Consider the following 21,791-nt stretch of genomic DNA (forward strand, 5'->3'; position numbering starts at 1 on the left):
AGGCACGACCACCAGGGTTGGGGCGCGATGGGAAACGACGGCGGCTGGTAAAGGATAAGGAAGAGGATGGATCGTGGGAATAATGCCAAGGAGATATTTTTCCACATTTCCTCTCTTTTTTTATTTCTCTTTGGCTTTTCTATTTATGCAAAAATCTGTATACATCCGTGTTCTAAGATTTAGATCAAAACGAGATGCAAACGAACCGAACAAAATCACATCAGCCTTGATATTTGAGACTGCACTTGATCCGGTTGAAATCAGATAAATTTTATTTGCAGACCGAACACTCAGATCAGGGCAAGAAACAAATAGATCGAACCAAATTACATCGGCTTTGATATTTTAAGCGACATTTGGTTTAGTCAAACATATATGAATTTTGCCGCCATCCAAACATTCGACTAGATAACAATTCGATTAAGGAATCGGTGCATGGTTTTTCTCGGACAACGGGCGGGGTCCCAATTTTACAGAAAATCAGTCGTTTTCCGATTTTTCATATTCACTTAGACGCGTAATCCGAACGTCTCAAACTCGCCATCATATGAGATTAGTGAATTCCGAACTTCATGAAATCTTTTTAATAATCTGATATGGACAGAGATGCACGAGATAAAGAAGTCATTATTCGTATAGACATTCCTTGCTGAGGTCCATATTCGCTGCATCACTGGTGATAAACCTGGGGTGTTACAAACATCACTCACAATCAAAGCGATTCGTAACCTGCAACAGCATAGGGAATAAAACCATGAGTACGCAATTACTCAGCAAGACTTAACCGACTAAAGAAAAGACTCTCAAGGGTATGCTGGTTTGTTAGGAATCAAGGTAAAGCTCATCCAATTTCAAAGACTCGTTTTTGCAAAAGAGCTTACTAGTAGTGATCCTTATGCCAAAATTTTACTTCATAAGTTACGTACTTTTCCTAAATCTAGATTTGCCTAATCTAGAGCATTCACTTGTCCTACACTAGCTTCATTTTATCAACTTTATTTTCACTTGTTATCTACGATTAGGGTCGAAGATCCAATCTTCAAGTACGGCGATCTAAATCGATTAATACCCAGCTGGGATCTCCAACCACATGACATATGTAGCACTTAACCCTTGTATATGTCAACTTGCACCCTATTTTCTCAAGACCAGAACGGGTTTACGCGACCCGAGAGTACAGTACCCCACCATCTAGCCACTTGCAAGGTGGGCACACGTTACTCCCGCCATCTCTCCACTCCCAGTGCGTGCGAGCTGTTCTGATATTGGTCCGGCCGAGGCTAAGCTTACGCATGATGAGACATGTGGCCAGTTAAAAGGTCCTAGATCAACAGGCCAACAATCGTTGCGGTACTTAAACGACACATACGGGTGGCCTATCCTACTCAATGTCTGGTCTCATCTTATTATGTATCTCCCAAAACCATGTAAGCCCTTCATCTTAAAACCAAGTTCTTCGCCTCGCCCGAGCTTGGCCTCGGCCACCGACTGGGCCGCGAATCCCGCAGACAGCCACTCCGCCCGACTGTAGCGCACGTCGAGAGATGGATTGGCTAGCGCCTCGGGAAGACTTCTGCATCAAGCAAGCAGGGGCTCTGATCTCGATAAGTGCTACAGGGAATCTCGACGTATGTGAGCTCATCCTTGCTGTACTCACATCTCAAAGGTCAAAAACAGGTACCACAAGATGAGGAGTATGAAGGATGGCGCGATGAGTTTGTGACAGATCTAGGTCGTCTCGTCTCGCAGTCAACCATGGTTGTTGGATCATTGTCTTCGTATGATATAATTATTCAAAAAAATTGTACAGAACTCTATTATATATTAAAGACGTGACATTCGTTTCTGTACCATAAATTCGAGTGACATAAATAAACAAACATAAATGATTTACCATTTTTACAGTTGTATTCTACAAAAAATTGATATTTGAAAAAATAAATCAAAAAATCATTGTTTCTAGAGTTTGCAAAAGTAATCAAAATTATAGTCATCCTAATCCTGCACCTTATAGTCATCTAGTGTGTTTTGTACGAGTTGATATATTTCTGTAAAAACGTGTTCCTATGTTTCAAAATGATCAAATAATTTATCAAAAGTAAATAAATATCTTTGTGCTGAAAAAATAAGAAATATAAATATATCATAATCAATATTTTAAAATACAACATATGAAAGTCTAAACTACAAAAATGATTGTAAAGATAACTCTACCATTATGTAACAACTTAATGTATCGACCTATGTTTTGTAAATTCTTTGGATATAAGACCGCTTCTATTTTATTTGACAGCAAAAGTCTTACTATATACAATACACTGATGTTTCCTTTCATCTTCTGCCAAAAAATCAGGAATAGCTGGATACCATATATGTACATATACTAGAACTTTGAGTTTAAAAAAAAATTACAAGAATTATATTATGTAACTTTCTGTGTAAATTCTATACATGCAAAAAATTTTGCTCAGCCTCTTTAAGGCGTGACTGAACACTATCCACTAATTTTTTCATGTTGTCATACTCAGTCATGTTTCTGAGTACGTTATATTAGACATCTGTATAGTTAAGAAAAGGTTCAAGATATTAAACATCTATGCAATATTTTTTCTACACAATATGAATGCTTCATACGTTAAGAAACCTACAGATAAACTTATATTTACTGAAATATAACACAGCATCATTCGTTTATTAAATGTAATGATTAATTAAAAAATAGATATGTATATACCTTTAATTTTTCCACAGTTGTAAATTTAGTTTCCAATATCCTTATCATCTTTCTGTAAGACTAACATGTTTCTTATGTCATTGTAAACGTGTTAGCCAGTTTCATTTATCTAAATAACGATTAAATTATATAGACACATAGTCATACCTAAAAATTAGAAACTTTTTTAATCACGCTGGTTAATTCAATGACATTTTTCAGTCATTTCGTTGCATATTGCAATATAAGACAGTAAACTGTCATAGTCGTCCCTTACATGTTTAAACTCAATTATAAGACTTTCAACTTTGTTCAATAAATCAACGTTTTGTTTCGCAGCTTTATTTTGCAATGACTAGAAGGACAGCAGCATAATTAATACATCAGGATTTTAATTAAACAGCACCAAATAAATATTGCATTGTTTATTAACAAGCATCTATCATCCAGCGTCCAGAGTTGAACTGGAGAATAAGCATATGTAAGAAATTAACATGCACAGTTCACATGAGGTCACGCAGAGGAACACGTGAGTCGTGAGATGTTATTTTTCTTTTTTTCTCCTTCCAAAAAATGGTATTTATGCATTCTTCCGAGTTTGAATCGACACATCCACAAGGATGGTAACAGAAGATACGCAGGCAACTGTATAATGTTCTAACTGAAGCACAACATCTAGGGACGAGTTGAACTGGGCATGTTAATTTCTGTCGTATACTCATTTTCTATTTTAACTCTGTACGTTAAATGATAGATGCCAGATAATGAACAATGCAATACTTATTTGGTATTGTTTAATTAGAATATTATAATGTCTTAATTATGTTATTGTCTTTTTAGTCTTTGTAAAATGAAGCTGTGAAACGAAACGTCGATTTATTAAAAAAGTTGAAAGTCTTAAAATTGAGTTTCAACATGTAAGGGACGACCGTGACAGTTTACTGTCTTATATTGGAACATGCAAAAAAAATGGCTGAAAAATATGTCATTGAATTAGACTGCGCCATAAAAAATGTCTCTACCATTAAGGTATGACTATATGTTTAGATAAGTGATCGTTATCTAGATAAATTAAACTGGCTAACACGTTTTCAATGACATCGAAAACATGTTGGTATTAGAGAAAGATCATAAGAACATTGGAAACTAAGCTTACAACTGTGAAAATATTAAATGTATGTACATACCTATTTTTTTATTAGTCATTACATGTAATGAACTAATGATGATCTGTTATATCTCAATAAATATAAGTTTATCTGTATGTTTCTTAACATATGATGTGTTCACATTGTGTAAAAATTTTTTACATAAATGTTTAATATCTTCAACCTTATTTTACCTGCACAGATGTCTAATATGACGTCATCAGAAATCATAACTGAGTATAAGGACATGAAAAATTGCTGGCTATTTTTCAGTCGTGCCTTGAAGAATCTGAACAGACAATTTTGCATCGAGAGAATTTACGCAAAAAGTTGCACAACACAACTCTTGTAAGAATTCTCTAAAACTCAAAGATCTAGTATATGTATATATGTGCTTTTCGGCTATTACTAATTTTTTTGGCAAGAGATGAAGAGAAACATCAAGGTATTCTGTAGAGTAAGGCCTTTACTGCCAAATGAAACATTAGCGGTCTCATGTAAAAAAATGTACAAAACATAAGCCGAGACATTGAGCTATTACATAATTGTAGTGTCATCTTTACAAATATTTTCGTAGTTTTAAACTTTAATATATTGTATTTTAGAATATTGATTATGATATATTTGTATTTTTATTTTTTAGCACAAGGATATTCATTTAATTTTGATAAAATATTTGATCATTCCGCAACGCAGGAATACGTGTTTACAGAAATATCTCAACTCGTCCAAAGCGCACTAGATGTCTATCAGGTGCAGCATTAGAATGACTGTAACTTAGATTACCTTTGCAAACCCTAGAAACAATGTTTTTTTTGTTTATTTTTCCAATATCTAGTTACTTAGAATGCAACTGAAAAATGATAAATCATTTAGTTTTGTATATTTGCCTATGGGCAAACTGGTTCTGGTAAACATATACAATGATGGGCAACCCTGAGTTACAAGAACAAAAAGGAATGATACCACGATCTCTAGAGGCGCCGAGCCACGCATAGACACTGCTGCCACACTTTAACCACAGGGCAGACAATTGTGGTACATTACACTTTTCAGTATTCTCATGTTTGCATGCCCATACACATCCATAGGGTACTTGTCGGTGTTTTTTGTAATACCTAAATTTGTAACTCATACGAAGAGAGAATATTTCCTTTATGTATATGTGTATATTGTATTTACTTATCATCGCATGTGAAAACCTCACTTAAACAAATAAACAATTAACAAAAGACACCTAAACAACCTATGCATCATGTTAGATTTATTTGTCTGTGCATTTAATACCAGCAATATTAATAAAAAATGTATTATTATCTAAATTTGAAGTTGACCTAAGTTACACTTAGGAATTTGGAACATAACATAGAAAAGGAGAAGAAAGAGAAAGAATATAGAAAATTTATATATATATATATAATATGTATCCTCAAAGTCAGTATTTTAAATGGCACAATATAAACCTAAGTATAAAATGGCCACAAGAATGGAATTTAAATTTTAAATGAGTTTGAAATTGAAAATGAAGAAAAATAAACTAGAAAATAAAAAGGAGAAAGATCAAAACCCTGTTTGGGCCGACAGCTATCCTATCTGGCCCATCTCCGGAAGACGCGACACACGGCCCAAACTCACCAACCGCGCGCGCTCCACGCTTACATCCGGGGCCCACTTGTCAGACTCACGCTCGCTCTGGACTCACACTGGATCGTGGGTCCCAGTTGTCAGCTCGTCCGTCCACCTCAGAACGGAGTCCGCGGCGGACGCGCGCAATCCCGCCATGGCCGTCGCCGGGGATCTCGGGGTCTTCCCTTCCCCGCCAACGAATTTCCCTCTGCGCGGACTCGCCCTTCCCCTATAAAGCATGGCATCATGTTTCCCTCTGGAATCACGCAGACCGTAACCGAACACCAAGAGAGGGATTGGGAGGGAAGAAGCCGCCACCGAGGTAAGCTGCCTGTGCTGCCGGTCTGTGGCCGGAGTGGTGCTATGGTCGTTCACGGGGCCGTGGAGAACCTGGGCGCGGGGTCCCGGGAGCTGGCGGGATAGTCGGGACACCGAAATTCGTCGCCGGTGTGGGCTCTTCGCCGCATGTCGTGACCAGGGCGCTACACCGCGTCATTCACGGTATGAACTCCTCCCATGTATTTGAATTAGTCCCTATCGCGCGTAGCACCTGTCGGGATGGAGTTTAGGGCACTGGAGCACTTGATTGGGATTTCTCCGGCGAGGTTCGCCGTGAATTGAGGGCGGCGCCGCCGTCGTCCGTGTCCAGAGGGTGAAGACGATCGCGGGCCGTTGGATGATCCCTGAGCGGTTTAGATCAGGCCGCGTATACCGGTTCGGTTCAACGTCACAGAACCGTCCGATCTAAATCGTGTGCACAGGATAAGATCTTAGGTTATTAAATCGGGAGCATTGCATTTGGATCTGACGGCTGCTATCGCATACCGCTTCGCGGGAGATCAGATCTAATCGTAGTTGTCCCTGGTTGATCTCACGGCTTGGATTAGTCGATACCCTTTCGCCCTGTCGTTTTTGCACAAGAGCCCTCGGGAAAAATGAAAATCAACCCACCATCCAACTCAGAATAGTCTGAGTCATTGGATAATTTACGCAGTAGCCCCTAGAGTTTCTGTTAATAATGCGCCCAGTCCAGAGAATTATAAAATCCTGAAAAAGGAATTAGAAATGATTTTTAAATGCGAAAATAAATGCTAGAACTTGTATAATTCATAGAAAATTCATATTAAGTCCAAAATTGACCATTCCAGTTCCTATGATTCTGTTTTAATATTGTTCATCACTCAGTAATACTATTTTAGCATGAAACTCATGATGAAATTTATCTCTTAATTAATTATGTAATAAACACATAAAACGTTTAGAAAACCATAACTTAATAACCGTAACTCCGAATTTAGTGGTTCTTGTTCCCACGATCTCGTAGCGACTCGTAGATTATTATTACGCAGTGTATTCTTATGTTTGGTGTAATGTTAATTTTGCCTATACCATGTTTGTTTGTATTGCTACGACTAGCGCGAGGTTACGAGTCCTCTGAAGATCATCCTGGTACCTGGAATCTCAAGTCCCAGGCAAGTTGTGCCCTTAATCACTTCTTTTTACCCACTCATGTTCTAATTAATCATAATGATCTGCATAGGTTAATTTTGATGGGACCCAATAGGATACCCTAGTTTGTCTATCTTTATACCTTGTTTACCACTGAACTTTCTGGGTAGTACTTGCTAGTGCTATATGTGGTTTTGGGTATGGAGATACATTATTCATGATTACACTTTTGTTATCGGTTGTTATTTACTGTTCATGATAAGATCATTATGTTAATTGGAACATGGAGAACCACCCGGGAAAACAGTGCTACCACAAGGGTTTATGGACGCCCTTGGCTGATTAATTAGGAAAGCTAGTGGAGGACTACCTTACCCGAAAGGGGCAAGGGCAGTAGGGGAGTGGTCAGTGTAGGGAGGTCCTTGGTTGATTTTGCTGCGATGGCGGTCAGGCAAGAACCCTACATTGGAGCTTCCTATAAACTGTAGCGGGTTTTCTGAAGCTAGTGGAACTTTGTAAAGGCCTCGTAGTGTTACCCTGCCTCGCCTCCTCGGTAGAGGTGTATGGGAAGTCGCGATCCCTTGGCAGATGGGTAACATGACTTGTGGGTAAAGATGCGCCACCTCTGCAGAGTGTAAAACTGGTATACTAGCCGTGCTCACGGTCATGAGCGGCTCGGACACTCACATGATTAATTTATGGAACTAAATTCAATTTGTCATATGCATTGCATCGCAGGTGATGTTGTTACTTTTGTTCTACCATTTAATTGGGCTGGTATTTACTTATACTTAGTAATTGCTAATAAAATTTTGACCAACTTTAAAAGCAATGCTCAGCTCTAACCATCCTCTTTGGTAAGCCTTACACTTCAGGTGAGCTCCCACCGTTGGCGAGTTCATGCACATTATTCCCCACAACTTGTTGAGCGATGAACGTATGTGAGCTCACTCTTGCTGTCTCACACCCCCCCACAGGTCAAGAACAGGTACCGCAGGATGAGGCGCATGGAGGATGCTGCGATGAGTTCGTGAGAGATCTAGGTCGTCGTCTCCCAGTCAACTTTGGGTTGCTGGACCGTTGTCTCCTTATAATGTAATTATTTATTTATTTTGTATAGAACTCCTATTATATAGTAAAGTTGTGACATTCGATCTTGTGCCATGATTCATCATATGTGTGAGACTTGGTCCCACCACACCTGGTGATTATGTTCGCGCCCGGGTCTTGGTGCCCCTAAAACCCGGGTGTGACATTTTTGGACTAACGGTCCTAACCAACAAGTGAAATGATGTCATGTGCCCAAAATCTAGATGGTTTGCGAGTTGACACAAATGATTTATCCAAGTTCGGGCAATGCAAGGCTCTACTTCCAACAGAGGGGGGATGAAGCTTATATTACTCGCACCGATATGCCTGCAGTAGGGATTACAAGCACGGCGGGAGAAGGAAAGCCCCCAAGTCCCTGGGACTGATTGAGGCAAGTGCCAATATCGAAAGACTGGAGGAAAACTACCGAGTGTTCGTCTGCCCTTTGGAGGAGCTACGACTGCCCTATTTATACACCTAGGAGATGTACGTTGTTTGAGCCGGGGGCCGTCGTGTTTCCAGAGGAGAAGTCTTGGCGTCATGTGGGTGACATGACGATGCACTGCGTTGTTAACTTGGGCTTGATGTTTTCCCGCTGAGAGCCGAGGCCGAGGGGTTGGCCGTACGCCCGAGCCCCCACGGGAGGGGATGCCCATACCGTAGTGGTTGTAACAGCGCTTCGGTATGGGTAAAAAGCCTGCTTACGGGATGCGTCAGCGTCCCTGTGCTGTGTGACGTTGGGGTCCTTCGATGCGGATATCAAAGTCAGAGCCCTTCTCGGGCGAGCCGGAAGTATTCCCGAGGCGATGGTCGAGCTTTGCCTGACGTGTGCCACAGTTGGCGGAGTGGTTGCCTGCAAGATTCGTGGTGGAACAGGTAGCCGAGGCCGAGCTCGGACGAGGCGGAGACGTCACTCGATGGCGACCCCTGCGTCGGGCGAGACGAAGATTGCACACGAGGGCGAGCCCAGCGTCGGGCAAGACAGAGCTTTGCGCCCGAGGGCCGGTCTGCTTTTCCGTCGTACTAGGCATCCCATCGGGGGGATGGCAGGCGTCGTGCGTGCACAGTGGCGCGAGCGTAATCATGTTGTTATGCCTGGACGCGACTGTTGTCTTGTTGCCACTGTGCTCCTGTGCGGGGTAGGTGTGCACATTAAATGCGAGTGTCCCTTACTGGCCTTCGGGTGTGCCCTGTCCTCCTAGCCTGAGACCGGCTCGGGCGAGACGGATAGAGTGATCGTAGAACGAAGTGACCTCGGGCAAAGCAGAAATGGGAAGCATGATCTGTGAGTGGCTTCGGGCGAGACGGAGATTTGCCTGAGGCGTAAGACCCTCGGGGAGGGATCTCGGTCATGACGTCGTTTATGGGGAAGACCCCTGCGGTGGGCCTCGGGTGAGGAGGTGAGTTGGCCCCTTACCCTCGGGGGTTACGTCTTAACCGTTCCGGAGCGCGTTTTTAGAGGTGTAATCCGGCTACCCCTAATTATCACACCCGACAGTATTGAATCCCAAAAAAGTAATTACTCCACATCGCAGCCTTCATAAATACATGTGTAACATGTATATAATCAAGCGCTTTTTATGCTCTCCCCTAAACCGACGTTTGTTCGGTCATGCTCTCACATCTCACCTTACCTGAGCGTCGATCCATTCAAAACTGAATCACCCCAAAAATAACATTACACATGTATGTATTACCCTTCCCAGGTTGTGGGTTAGTATTCTGAACTAAGCCACCTGATAATCCTTAGTTTAGGGCTTAACAGAGGATGTCACTACCATTATAGTTTTTCAAAATCAAACAATATGTTTAGTTGAAAAAGGCTTTCCAAACCAAGGACCCCGGATAAACCAATGATAACCAAGATCGCGAGATTAAGTAAACACAAATCACACACTAACATTTGTAGCAGAAATAAATTCTTTATTGCAAAATGATTACAAGTTACAATAAGTTTACGTTATACGATTGTTATATAATTATCGGAGTGATTACAAAAGAAAACGATTCAAAAAGATTACACCGTGAATATAATAAACATTTATAAGTTTTAAAATACATGCTAGCTTAAGTGACAATCCTCAAGAAAGAAGCTAAAGATGGGATATACTTATATAGGAAGGTCGAGCCCACCAGCACTTAACATTGTTGTAGAACCCCCCAAGCTATTGGGCCCACATGCATCTGTCCTTGTCTCAAAGACCTAAGACGGCTATGCATGTGCACCAGATAATTTAACAGGACCCGTCCGAGTGTACCAAGGCCCCAGATAAACCACTTAAAACCAGGATCACAAGGTGGTTGTTGCCAGGAAGGTGACGACACCCGCTCCCGTTGTGCGGCCTGTCCGCGTCCAGGAGAGGTGCGGTATCAGCATCCAAAAGAGGTGCGATGATGGTCTGTCGATGACGGCGCCGGTTGTGAATCATGCTGCTCAGAGCGCAGAGAAGCTAGATGATGGGTGGCAACTGGTGGAATCCAAACAGTCGAAGTGGCGCCGGCTGAAGTTAGAGCGGCAGCGTCGTTTGAAGTCCAACCAACAGCGGCGGCCCGTTCCAGATGACATGGTGGCAGGTGCTTTAACTGCCTCTCTTAGGATCATTTTGCATTCCAGTGCACGCTGAAGACGGTGTGGCAGAGTATTGCCTAAGGGAAGGTGGCGGTAAGCAGTGCAGATGCCTCTCGACCTGAGACTAAGATCTCGGTCTTGAGGAGGATCAACCTTCCGGAGCCAAGCGCAGTTAGTGGTGATATTCTGAGGGAGCAGCCTCAACCTGAGACACGGCTCTCGGTCTGGAGGAGGCTCTCTTCATCTTCAGTGCCCAAGGCGAAGAAACTGGTGTGGAGGAGGAAAGATCACCAGCATCCTTCTGAGGATACAGCTCTTGCCGATCGGCATCAGAAGCCATCATCCTTGGAAGGAGATGGTAGGGGTTTGGTTTCTCAGGAGTTCGATGTTATTCCCTCAAAACGACAGCGGGTTCGCAAGAGACGACATAGAGCCAAACCGGTTTCTGCTTCGGCTAAGCGGCATGCAGGATCGGTGTCACCTGTAGTGGGTGATAAACCTTGTATCTTGCGATGGACTCAGCAGATGACCAGAGCAGAGGATGATCTTCAGAAGGCAGTGGTGATTACTGTTATCAGCGATCGTGAGAAGGTCCTAATTGAAGAGATTACTGAGTTAATTGCTCCTAGGCTGGAGTTGGATGATAGGTCCTAGATAATTCGACAGTCTTCAAAGTCAAGCTTCATACTTTTCTACCTAACTGTGGCATGGTGGATCTGTTGGTGGGCAATTGGCCTTCTCAAGGTCAGGGCGGCCACTTTCACTGTCACCTGCAGGAAATGGTCTCGTTTTTTGAACTCTAGGGTGCTGTGTTACCTACCCTATTGGACATAGAGCTTCAGGGAATCCCCATCCATGCTTGGGAAGTCAAGACTGTGGAACAATTGCTTAGTCCTTTTGCTAGTGTTCATCATGTTCATCCAGACACCTTGGAGCTAAAGGATGTGGTTGTTTATCGTTGTTCTGCTTGGTGTTTGGACACGTCCCTGGTGCCAGCTTCGAGAGAGCTTTGGATTGTCGAGCCTCCCTTTGCCGTTGATGGTGAATCCTCTGGCAGGAGAATGTTGATGTACCCAATCCGCATCACATTCTCGTCTGCCCCGTGGCGGGATGGATCTGATCCTATCCCTCAGGCTATTGGAATGGGCGGTGATAATATAGGGAGTGTGCAGCAGGGATATCCACTTTCAAGACCTCCGCAGTCGCGTCACAGAGGTGGGGAAGATGGTCAGTCAGGACGTCGTTCAGTTCATGATCGTTTGGGTCCAAATCTCCAAGAGATGATGACATGCAGCAGCGGAACCTGAGCTATCAGAAGGTAATCAGATTTAATGAGGACAGTGGAATCCGGTGGGGGGATCTTGTCTCCTGGGCTGGAAGAGATGGCTGAAGACAGGCAAGACAACCCTGATGTCGTCAATCCTACACTTGAGAAGGTGAAGCAGCTGAAGGTTTACTCTCGTCAAAGGCTCAAGAATGTCATGACATTGGAGGGGGCTGGAGATCCCAATCCTGCCACTGTGCTTCCACCCTCCCCCTCAGACGTGGCAGCTGTCGACACGGTTCCATCTGAGGCTCTTGTCTTAGATGTTGACGATGTGCTGGCAACTCCGTCTAAAGATGGCCTCCCATTGTCACTTTCTCTACTTGAGCCTGGAACGCTACCTTCCTCCCTGTCAGATGTGGCAGCAGCACACGCGGCTCCGTCTGAGGCTAATGCCTTAGACGTTGATGCTGAGTTGGCTGCTCCATCTGAGGAGGACCTACCAGCGACACCAGCTTCTTTGGAGATAAGTGCACGAGAACAATTCATCAACAGATTGTCACACCAGATCACAAGCGTCTTGCCAGGCCCAAAATCTATCAGACGCCAGCCCTCTTGGCTGCTCCAAGGCGCAGCCGACGAGTGGCGGGGGTTGGGGTTGAATTCAAGATTCAAGATTGAGGAAGAAGGTCCAAGAAACAAGCTATGATGGCTCTTAATTACTTCTTGTTAAAAGCCACTAAGAATTGGAGGCTCCTCCGCGTTCCCGCATCAGACGTCCTCTCGCCTGCCGACACGTCCACGCACCACGGACGCATCCGGACCCGAAACTTTTATCCAATCTAACTGATCTTGTCTGTGCACCCGTCGTGGTCTCTCTCCCTTTCCCTTTCCGCAGCGGCAATCGGCAGAAGAGTGGTTCCACATCCACCTCCACTGGTGACGAGCTTGTGGCGGCGGCAACGTTGATGAGGCGCGCCTCCTGCAGCGGAGTGGGAGGCGGACTCATCATCCTTGGTGCGGAGGAAGGCCTCCATCTCCGCCTGCAGCCGGTTATGCTCGTACTTTTTCTCCGGCGCGACATTGGCATCCGACAGCTTCATCTGCACGCACTCCTCCTGCCACACCTCGACCGTCTACAGCATGTGGAGCTCTTCGTCCATCTCCTCCTGCATGCGCAGGCACTCCTCGAAGAGCAGCTCTACCTCGATCTGGTCCTCCTCCACCTCCTACATGAGCTCAGACCAGACGTCCTCCATCAGCTCCCCTGTCTTGCGCTCCATCTCATAGCTTTGTGCCTCCTGCTTCACCGCCTCCCACACCTCTGCCAGGTCACGCAACAGCCTGGCGTTGGCCTGCTCCAACTGCCTTCGGTTCCTCCGCTCCGCGCCGAGCTCGTCCTAGAGGGCGGCCACGGCGTGGCAAGCCTTGGCCCGAACCCAGGACTTCCACGCCGCCTTCTTCTCGGTCAGCCTCCCTAGGAACCGCTCTAGCCGCTTGGTCATGAAGCGCCGCTCCTCCTCCAGTTCCCTCCCTTGCCTCACGTCTTCTCCAGATCTGCCTCCATCGACAGCATTAGAGGGGAAGACATTGTTGATGGCGAGGCAAAGAAGATGTCGTCCAATCGGAGTCCCCGTGCTCTTCCCCTCAGGCCATGGGACACGCCAAGCACGCGTCGATCTGATGCGGTGCAGTCCATGAGGATTGTTCAGAAGAGGGGCAGATTGGGAGAGGATGTTACCTGCCCTTCCTACTGCTAGAACGTCGGCAATGGTAGAGGAGGTGGCTTCCTTCGGTGCTTACCTGGATCTAAGGTCCTCTAATGCGTGTTTATCCCAAGTAATCCTTCTGAGTCTTCATGTTTCATTTAGGAACATCATTACATGCACTGTCATATGACACATATAGCTAACATGCTCCTTCAGCTGGTCAACACCAACATCACGGTTCAATCACATTTGCAGCTTTGAGTTTGATGATCACTTTTGAGTCTTCAGATTCAAAAGAGTTCCCCATATCAGAGTTCCTTACCTTTTGTACACATGGACCTTCCAAACCTCAGGTCCTTATGAGGCGTCGTTCATTTTATATTTAAGCCGTATGGATTTTACAAGAATGGAGGGGATTGAGGGTTTTGACGGGACTTAATCTCTCTCAATTTTCATAGATTTGGGGTATAGAGGACTTAATCTCTCTCAATCTACATAGATTTGGACAAATCGGCCTAACATGTGCTTCCATCCATCGATGACACGACAGAACGAACGAAAAAAAATATCTCCCCACCTAAGAAAAAACAAATGTTTCAGATTAGTTATTGACTATCTTGAGCATGAGTAGTTCTACTTTGAGCAGTTATGTCAGCTTGCTCGCACAGAGCAGACCATCGTAATTAAACCAAGACAATGACGTCATACACACTCATAGATAATGCATTCTGATAGCACCGTGAAGTGTAATCATGGTTCCTGATTGGTTAGTTAACCCCTCTTCATTACATGAGTAATCATGCTTCTAATCAAGCTTAAACAAGAACCGATCGACTCGCGCCGGGATACATTCATAGATAGATAGTGGCAAAGATAATAGTATTTTGCCTTGTCGTCCTAGCTAACTAGCTTGCTAGCGACCTGGATCATCATTTATGGTCGTGGCTGCTTCCATGGCGATCTATACCTTTCGCAAGCTGGCCAAGGTACCCCTGGGCTCTAGGAGGTAGGGAAAGCGACGATCGACCCACCAACGATGGCTAACCACATTTGCAGGTTTGAGTCAACACCGACACCATCGTTCAATCACTTTTGAGTCTTCAGATTTTGAGTCCTGGACTTGAAATGCAACTCATAGCAGTTGCTCACAAATTTAAATGCAGAACAAAAAAAGTCTGGTTGCAACTGTTGATGGTCAGCAAAAGTGAAAAATAGATGTGATTCTTCAAACAGTGATATATGTACACAGTGACTGTGTTTTTTGGGCGTCCTCAAACTCAGATTCTTCTATTTCTTGCAAGTTGTATGTGGGTCTGTTAGTCGAACTGTGATATACACACATTAGCTAATAGATCAACTTTGTATTCTCTTAGCTTCTATGGCCTATGGGTTAACACCTGTACTTTATTTGTGTGTTCTCAGATTTCAATGTGTAATTTGTTTTTGTTTATTAACTAATTCCGTTCTTAGATAAATAGGCATATATTTCATCTGCTTAGTATTTGATTATTCTTTGCAAAATGGTTATCATCTCACTGAGTGTATTGTTTAGCTGGCAAAGCATTGTGGCCATGCCTTGATGCATAATAGTAATACTAATCTACTATAGTGGGTGACTGATTGATCATGTGTACATATTTGTTCCTCACAGTGATTAATTTGCCCTACATTAATACATTTTTACAGTTTTCTATTTTATGTGCAATTCATTCAATACGTTAAGCACATATATTTGTAGTTTAGTATGCCTTTGTACTTTGTATCAGTTCATTTTCGAAACAATTACACATATAAAACTTGTGTTCTTCTAATTTACAAATTACATAGTTATGAAACTTGATGCAGCTAATACGTTGATGACTTCAATCCCATTCTATCTGAGAAATAAACTGCTCTTTGGTATTGACCCATAATGTGCTTACTTTGTCTACTACTATTAATTATTGGCAGAAATTTTATACTTAGATTATAGATGTGCATAGTATTCCCCTATAAATCTACTGATGTTAACTGCAGGTTGCAGGCAATTGAGAGAAGGCATATGCAGAATGTTGCGTCTCAGCAACAGATCCTATGGACAAAATATCCTTCCCAATTTGTGGATCCAACAGCTCCAATACAAAACAGAGCATGATGTGCCAACAACTGAGGAAGGTCAGGCTGTCGGAAACCTTGCAACTTGTTTGGAGGATGGCAAGCTAAATACATCTTCCAAGAGTTAATGAAATAAGAGTTAAAAATACTTTGATATTCATGAGATGGCAAACCAAGCCAACTAGGTAAGACATCAGCAACAAGTACTTGATTTACCTCCTAGAGCTGAATTGATTGGCAACAAACAAATGGCAGTAGAAGGGTACAAGGCGCATCCTGGACATGTTAATTAATAATTATATTCTAGGAAGAGCAGAAAGAATATGTGATTGTTGAAGGAGCGCATCTAAGCCTTAACTTTGTGGTACATATTAGCCAAGTAATAATGCAGGAGTCTTTTATAAAATTGTAGGGCGCCCGCAAGGGCACCTTATGTTCTAGTATTATTGAAGACAGTGAAGGATTCGGTCGTCAAGCTTTGGACGACTACGCCAAGCCTTTCAAGCATACACTTTCTCGTAGTCATGTGCAGGCTCTTGATGCTCTTTTTGGGTGGTCTATCCCAAATAATTTGGGATATGATAATGGGGCTGGGGATGATACCGCAGCAAACATATTATAGCTAGCGGTTTTGTTGTTCTTGTTTGTCGTTTTACCTCCCATTGTTCCTCTATGGATCCGGAAAAAATAATTGTTTGGAATGTAAGAGGACTCAACTCTTTGGCTCGACAGAATTATGTCCGTGAGCTCCTCAACTGTTATGGTGCGGATGTAATCTGTCTTCAAGAAACTAAGAAGGCGTAACCTTCTCAGCGTACTCTCCTCTCTATGTTGGGATCTGATTTTACCGGTTCGTTGGCCCTACCTTCTATTGGAGCGAGGGGTGGAATTATTATTGCTTGGAGACGGCATTTGGGGGTCACTGGAGCTACCAGGACATACATTCATAGTGTGTCTGTGCAGTTCTGTTCAGAGGAGGGGCACCCTTGGTGGCTTACTTGTGTGTACGGACCACTGATTTCAAGTCGGGCGACCAGCTAGTCGACCGACAGGACCGACCAGGCGCCTAATCGCGATTAAGGCGACGATTAGGTCGACTAATCGGTTCTGGTCGGCCTCTGGTCGTCCCTAGTCCTCCTATGTATATTCCTAGGCATATAAGCCATATATATATATATATGTATATATGTACTTCTAGGCATATAAGCCATATAGAACTGAAATTAAATTGGAAGTTTGGAACTAAATACGGATTGGAATGTTTTTTCACCTTTTTGCGATTGGAAATGTTGTAGGGAGAAAATAATGTACATAAAAAATTATTTAAATACTTCATAATATTTTTAATAACATCGTCAAAAATTAGCTTTAAATTCGATGTATATCTATGTTAAAATATTAGATTTATCATATAAGTCGGATGTTTTAGGAACATCCCTAAGTGAAACCAGTGAATAAAACCGGCAGCATGAAACTCTGAACATGTCAACAGATAGAGGTCAAGTCACTACTAGGCACTAGATATGTGCTACTGCTGGACTGATGGAAACTGGTAAGAATAACATCATTGGTGCTGCTGGACTGGTGGGATAAACTGGTCGCTGCTATGAAGCTAAGAACTATTGAAGTAAGGCAGTAGAACATAGAAGTATAAAACACTAGATGAGCAGGGCTAGGGCAGACTGCAAACAAATGGGTACTGCTGCGCAGAATGCAAAACTGCAGGGAGGGGAGCAGGGATGACCTTCGGATGATAAGAATAACATCATTGGTGCTGCTGGACTGGTGGGATAAACTGGTCGCTGCTATGAAGCTAAGAACTATTGAAGTAAGGCAGTAGAACATAGAAGTATAAAACACTAGATGAGCAGGGCTAGGGCAGACTGCAAACAAATGGGTACTGCTGCGCAGAATGCAAAACTGCAGGGAGGGGAGCAGGGATGACCTTCGGATGATGAGCTCATCTTGTACCTTGTAGATGAGCAGGGGGCAGGGACGACCTTCAAGGATGAGCTGCACGCCGGCGCTGGTGGAGAGCCCTGGAGGCTGAAGCAGCAGCCGCCGGCAGAGGACAGAAAGTTTAGGAGAGGGGCGCAGGCATAGGGGAGGCTTTAGGGTTTAGGGGCGCCGACAGATTTATGCGGCTACTGGGTCCAAAAAACGGTGAAGCCTAATAGCACATCTAGCCCGCCGCGCACTGGTCGACCAGAGATGGCTAATCGGACGACTAGTCGGACGATTTGGACGCCTAATCGACGACCAGGACGACCAGAAAAACAAATCGCGTCGTCCCCCTGGTCGGCCACTTACAGGCAACCAACCCGACTAATCGCGATTAGTCGAACGATTTGTAAACAGAGGCCTTGATATAACATCAAGTTAGAGAACTTTGACTTGGGACAAAACTAAATTAAACTGTAATTTGGAATGGAGGGAGTAGTACACACAACTAAAGTATTTAGAAATAGTTCTAACAGAATAAAAGTTCTTGGTAAAAGTTGAACATAAGAGCCTGGCAGAATTTATTGTTATGCGTTATACCATATCATACATACTGAGGGGAAAAACTGTCATTCAACCTAGGCAGTGCTGCACTGTCTCACCAAGCACCTAGCCATTTTGTCTAGGCTTTTTTTCCTGGACAAGGGTGTTACAGGTCTGATGTATGCATGAACATAGCAAATTAGAGATGGAGGAACATAAACTACAGTCATATTACACAAGGGAGCATGGTAAAATGTTTTTTGTTCTGATATGTCATGCCAAAAAATACTTTATTCAACATGGCATACTGTCCATAGAAAGTACAAATGTCAAGCAACGCCTGAGCACCACCTAGGTTGCTAGGCACGTCTAGCTGCTAGCACTTTTTGAAACACTCGGGACTTCAAAATGGAACATAAGTTAGAAACATGGAACTAGAGAACACACCATTCAAGTCATTTATCTCACTTTGAGCATCCTGTTAAGGAATAATGACATAACGAGATGAAACAGCAGCTCCAAAAGTTCATGGCAACAATGCACAAAGGGTTTAAAAAATGGTGACACTACCTGCTGGTTCCTGAAAGAAACAAAACCAAATCCTCTGGATCGTCCTGTTTTCTGGTCCCACATAACACTAGCATCTCTGCAAAAGTTACCAAGCTAAACTAGTAAATAGACATGTCATGTACTGCACAAGTAGCAAGCCACTCTGCTAAAATGTCAACAATGACAAGTAAATGGAGGAGAGATGAGAGCCAGGCAGTGCTTACGAGCAAGTAGAGTAACCAGAGAAAAATGCAAACAAAGTAGCATCAGTGACTTCCGGGCAAAGATCCCCAACAAAAATATTAAAATGACCTGCATAGATGAAGATTCACCACCAAAGCTTAGAATTCAGAAACCATACATTCACATACCTGCATGATTTGAACCAAGTAAAATACAAATATAAAATACAGGATTATTTCAGCACTTCAGCTTCAGTTCCAAACCTGATGTGCCCTCCCTCGGAGTACTTGTATATGCCCAATTGACTTTAATCGGCTGACCATACCTGAATTTTGGTGGTAGTGGTATTACAAAATTAGAGCCAAAACAAGGCCAATGTTAATAGGAATTAGCATGTAGTCCCTTTCAAACTGTAAGTAATTTTAGCTTTTCTAGGTACATAGCTTTTGCTTTGCACCTAGATATACACTGTGTCTAGATACATAGTAAAAGCTATAAATATAGAAAAGCCAAACGACTTACAATTACGAATGGAGAGTACAAACCAATAAAAAACTTACAGTTGTCTGCCATTGAGAGATAAAATTGCTAGTGCAGCATATCTGCGATCATGGTAGTCAATGAAACCAAAGGATGACTGCAACATCAAAACAGAAAGTGTTAATATCACATTGCCATAAACAATTTAATATATAAATGATAAGAAAATATACAGTAAATCATTAACAATTAACACAATATACATATGAAATGCACTATCCCAGATTAAGATATCCTAATCCTAAGATAAAGGGGTACTGATGAGAGAGAGAGAGAGAGAGTATTGACAGCACTAAAACAACCATACAAAATCATAATCATTTTCATCCATTCAAAGTTTAGCCAATAAAATAATGTCTCACATTCAAAATGTTCGTTGCATCTAATAAATTCTAAGTTCTAAATATGCTTCCACATCCCTGAAATAATATGCTAGTCAAAAGGTGTCTCTGAAAGACAGTAAACAGCAACTACAGCAACTACAGAATGGATGGATAAGTTCTATCCACAAACGTTTGATTCTCGTATGTGTTTTAACTGATATTACAGCATAATAATTTAGAGACAGGTATGGAAGCACATGTCACCATGTCATGGATTTGAAGCAGCCTCTCCGCATTTGCAGGTAGAAGGCTTGCCTCAGTTTATCCCTCCCCCCAGACCCCACTCATGTGGGAGCCTCCTGCACTCATGCCCTTTTGGCTTTTCATGGAAGCACATGTCAATAAGTTGGTCTACATTCCACCAGAAGTCAAACCACATTAACTATGCCCTTTTCATGAAATGCAGTTTCACTTATCTTTATGGCGCAGCTCCCCGATGCTAGCTCAATTTACCACATTGCACTCATCAAACTTTTTAAAAGCTAACATGAATAGCAATGAGACTGTTACGCCCACCTAGATAAATAGGTTAGGCTGCACTGCAGAGTGCATGTGTGCTTTCATTCCAGTAGAAGAAGATTAGCACACTGCTGATTGTAGTCAGCCAGCTGGAATTAAACTTTTGTTCTAAAAAAGCTTAGCATAATATTTTACAATTCAAAAAGGAGTATCAATAATCAACCCAATCCCCCCTTCTCCCCGCTATTCTTGTCTGATACTCATTTTGTTTACTCGGCCAGCATTCTAGTACTATTCATAAGGAAGCATGCAGATTAGTTAGCATGCTTGGATCTAATTAGACCCCTCAATTAAAGTGGATAGACTCATTATGTATAGTGGGCTAGACCAAGTTTTTTTGGACAATCTTTGAAATTTAATACTAGGATGTCATTTTTTGGGGACTGAGGGAGTAAAAACTAAGGTTAGAATGTACTCTATCCATTCCAAATTATAGTTCACTTTAGCTCTGTCCTAAGTCGGACTTCTCTAACTGCGACCACGGTTGTTGGAAAATGCACAAACAGCTACAACATCAAATTATTTTCATTAAATTCTCCATGGAACTTCTTGATAGTGCATTTATTTGAACTTGTAGCCTTGATCACTGATTTCAAGTCGGGCGACCAGCTAGTCGACCGACAGGACCGACCAGGCGCCTAATCGCGATTAGGGCGACGATTAGGTCGACTAATCGGTTCTGGTCGTCCCTAGTCGTCCTATGTATATTCCTAGGCATATATATATATATATATATATATATATATATATATATATATATATATATATATATATATATATATATATATAATTAGAAGTTTGGAACTGAATTACTGAAATATAACAGTAGCAGGCTAGCATCAATGCAGCATAAGTGAAACCAGTGAATAAAACCGGCAGCATGAAACTCTGAACATGTCAACAGATAGAGGTCAAGTCACTACTAGGCACTAGATATGTGCTACTGCTGGACTGATGGAAACTGGTAAGAATAACATCATTGGTGCTGCTGGACTGGTGGGATAAACTGGTCGCTGCTATGAAGCTAAGAACTATTGAAGTAAGGAAATAGAAAATAGAAGTATAGAACACTAGATGAGCAGGGCCAGGGCAGACTGCAAACAAATGGGTACTGCTACGCAGAATGCAAAACTGCAGAGTGCAGACAAGGGGGAAGGAGGGGAGCAGGGATGACCTTCGGATGATGAGCTCATCTTGTGCCTTGTAGATGAGCAGGGGGCAGGGACGGCCTTCAAGGATGAGCTGCACGCCGGCGCTGGTGGACGGTGGAGAGCCCTGGAGGCTGGAGCAGCCGCCACCGGCAGAGGACAGAAAGTTTAGGAGAGGGGCGCAGGCACAGGGGAGGCTTTAGGGTTTAGGGCCGCCAACAGATTTATGCGGCTACTGGGCCCAAAAAACGGTGAAGCCCAATAGCACATCTAGCCCGCCGCGCACTGGTCGACCAGAGATGGCTAATCGGACGATTTGGACGC

General features: G+C 43.0%; 1 protein-coding gene across 6 annotated transcripts in view; it reads right to left on the reverse strand.

Moving 5' to 3' along the window:
• LOC103642159 (oligouridylate-binding protein 1) overlaps positions 1-21,791 on the reverse strand; it is a 117,513-nt gene that overhangs the window by 14,945 nt on the left and 80,777 nt on the right. For 4 of the 6 annotated variants that reach the window (XM_035963581.1, XM_035963579.1, XM_035963582.1 and 1 more), the window contains exons 8-11: positions 19,438-19,514; positions 19,141-19,202; positions 18,919-19,006; positions 18,716-18,791 (exon numbers count right to left, since the gene is read on the reverse strand). In XM_035963581.1, coding sequence (XP_035819474.1) covers positions 18,716-18,791; positions 18,919-19,006; positions 19,141-19,202; positions 19,438-19,514 — 303 coding nt within the window. Of the gene's footprint in view, positions 1-234; positions 730-18,153; positions 18,624-18,715; positions 18,792-18,918; positions 19,007-19,140; positions 19,203-19,437; positions 19,515-21,791 lie in introns of those variants that run through there. The other 2 variants (XM_008665476.3, XM_008665475.3) reach the window with 2 other exon arrangements.

Source organism: Zea mays, chromosome 10 (assembly GCF_902167145.1).
Source record: "Zea mays cultivar B73 chromosome 10, Zm-B73-REFERENCE-NAM-5.0, whole genome shotgun sequence".
Classification (NCBI taxonomy): Eukaryota; Viridiplantae; Streptophyta; class Magnoliopsida; order Poales; family Poaceae; genus Zea; species Zea mays.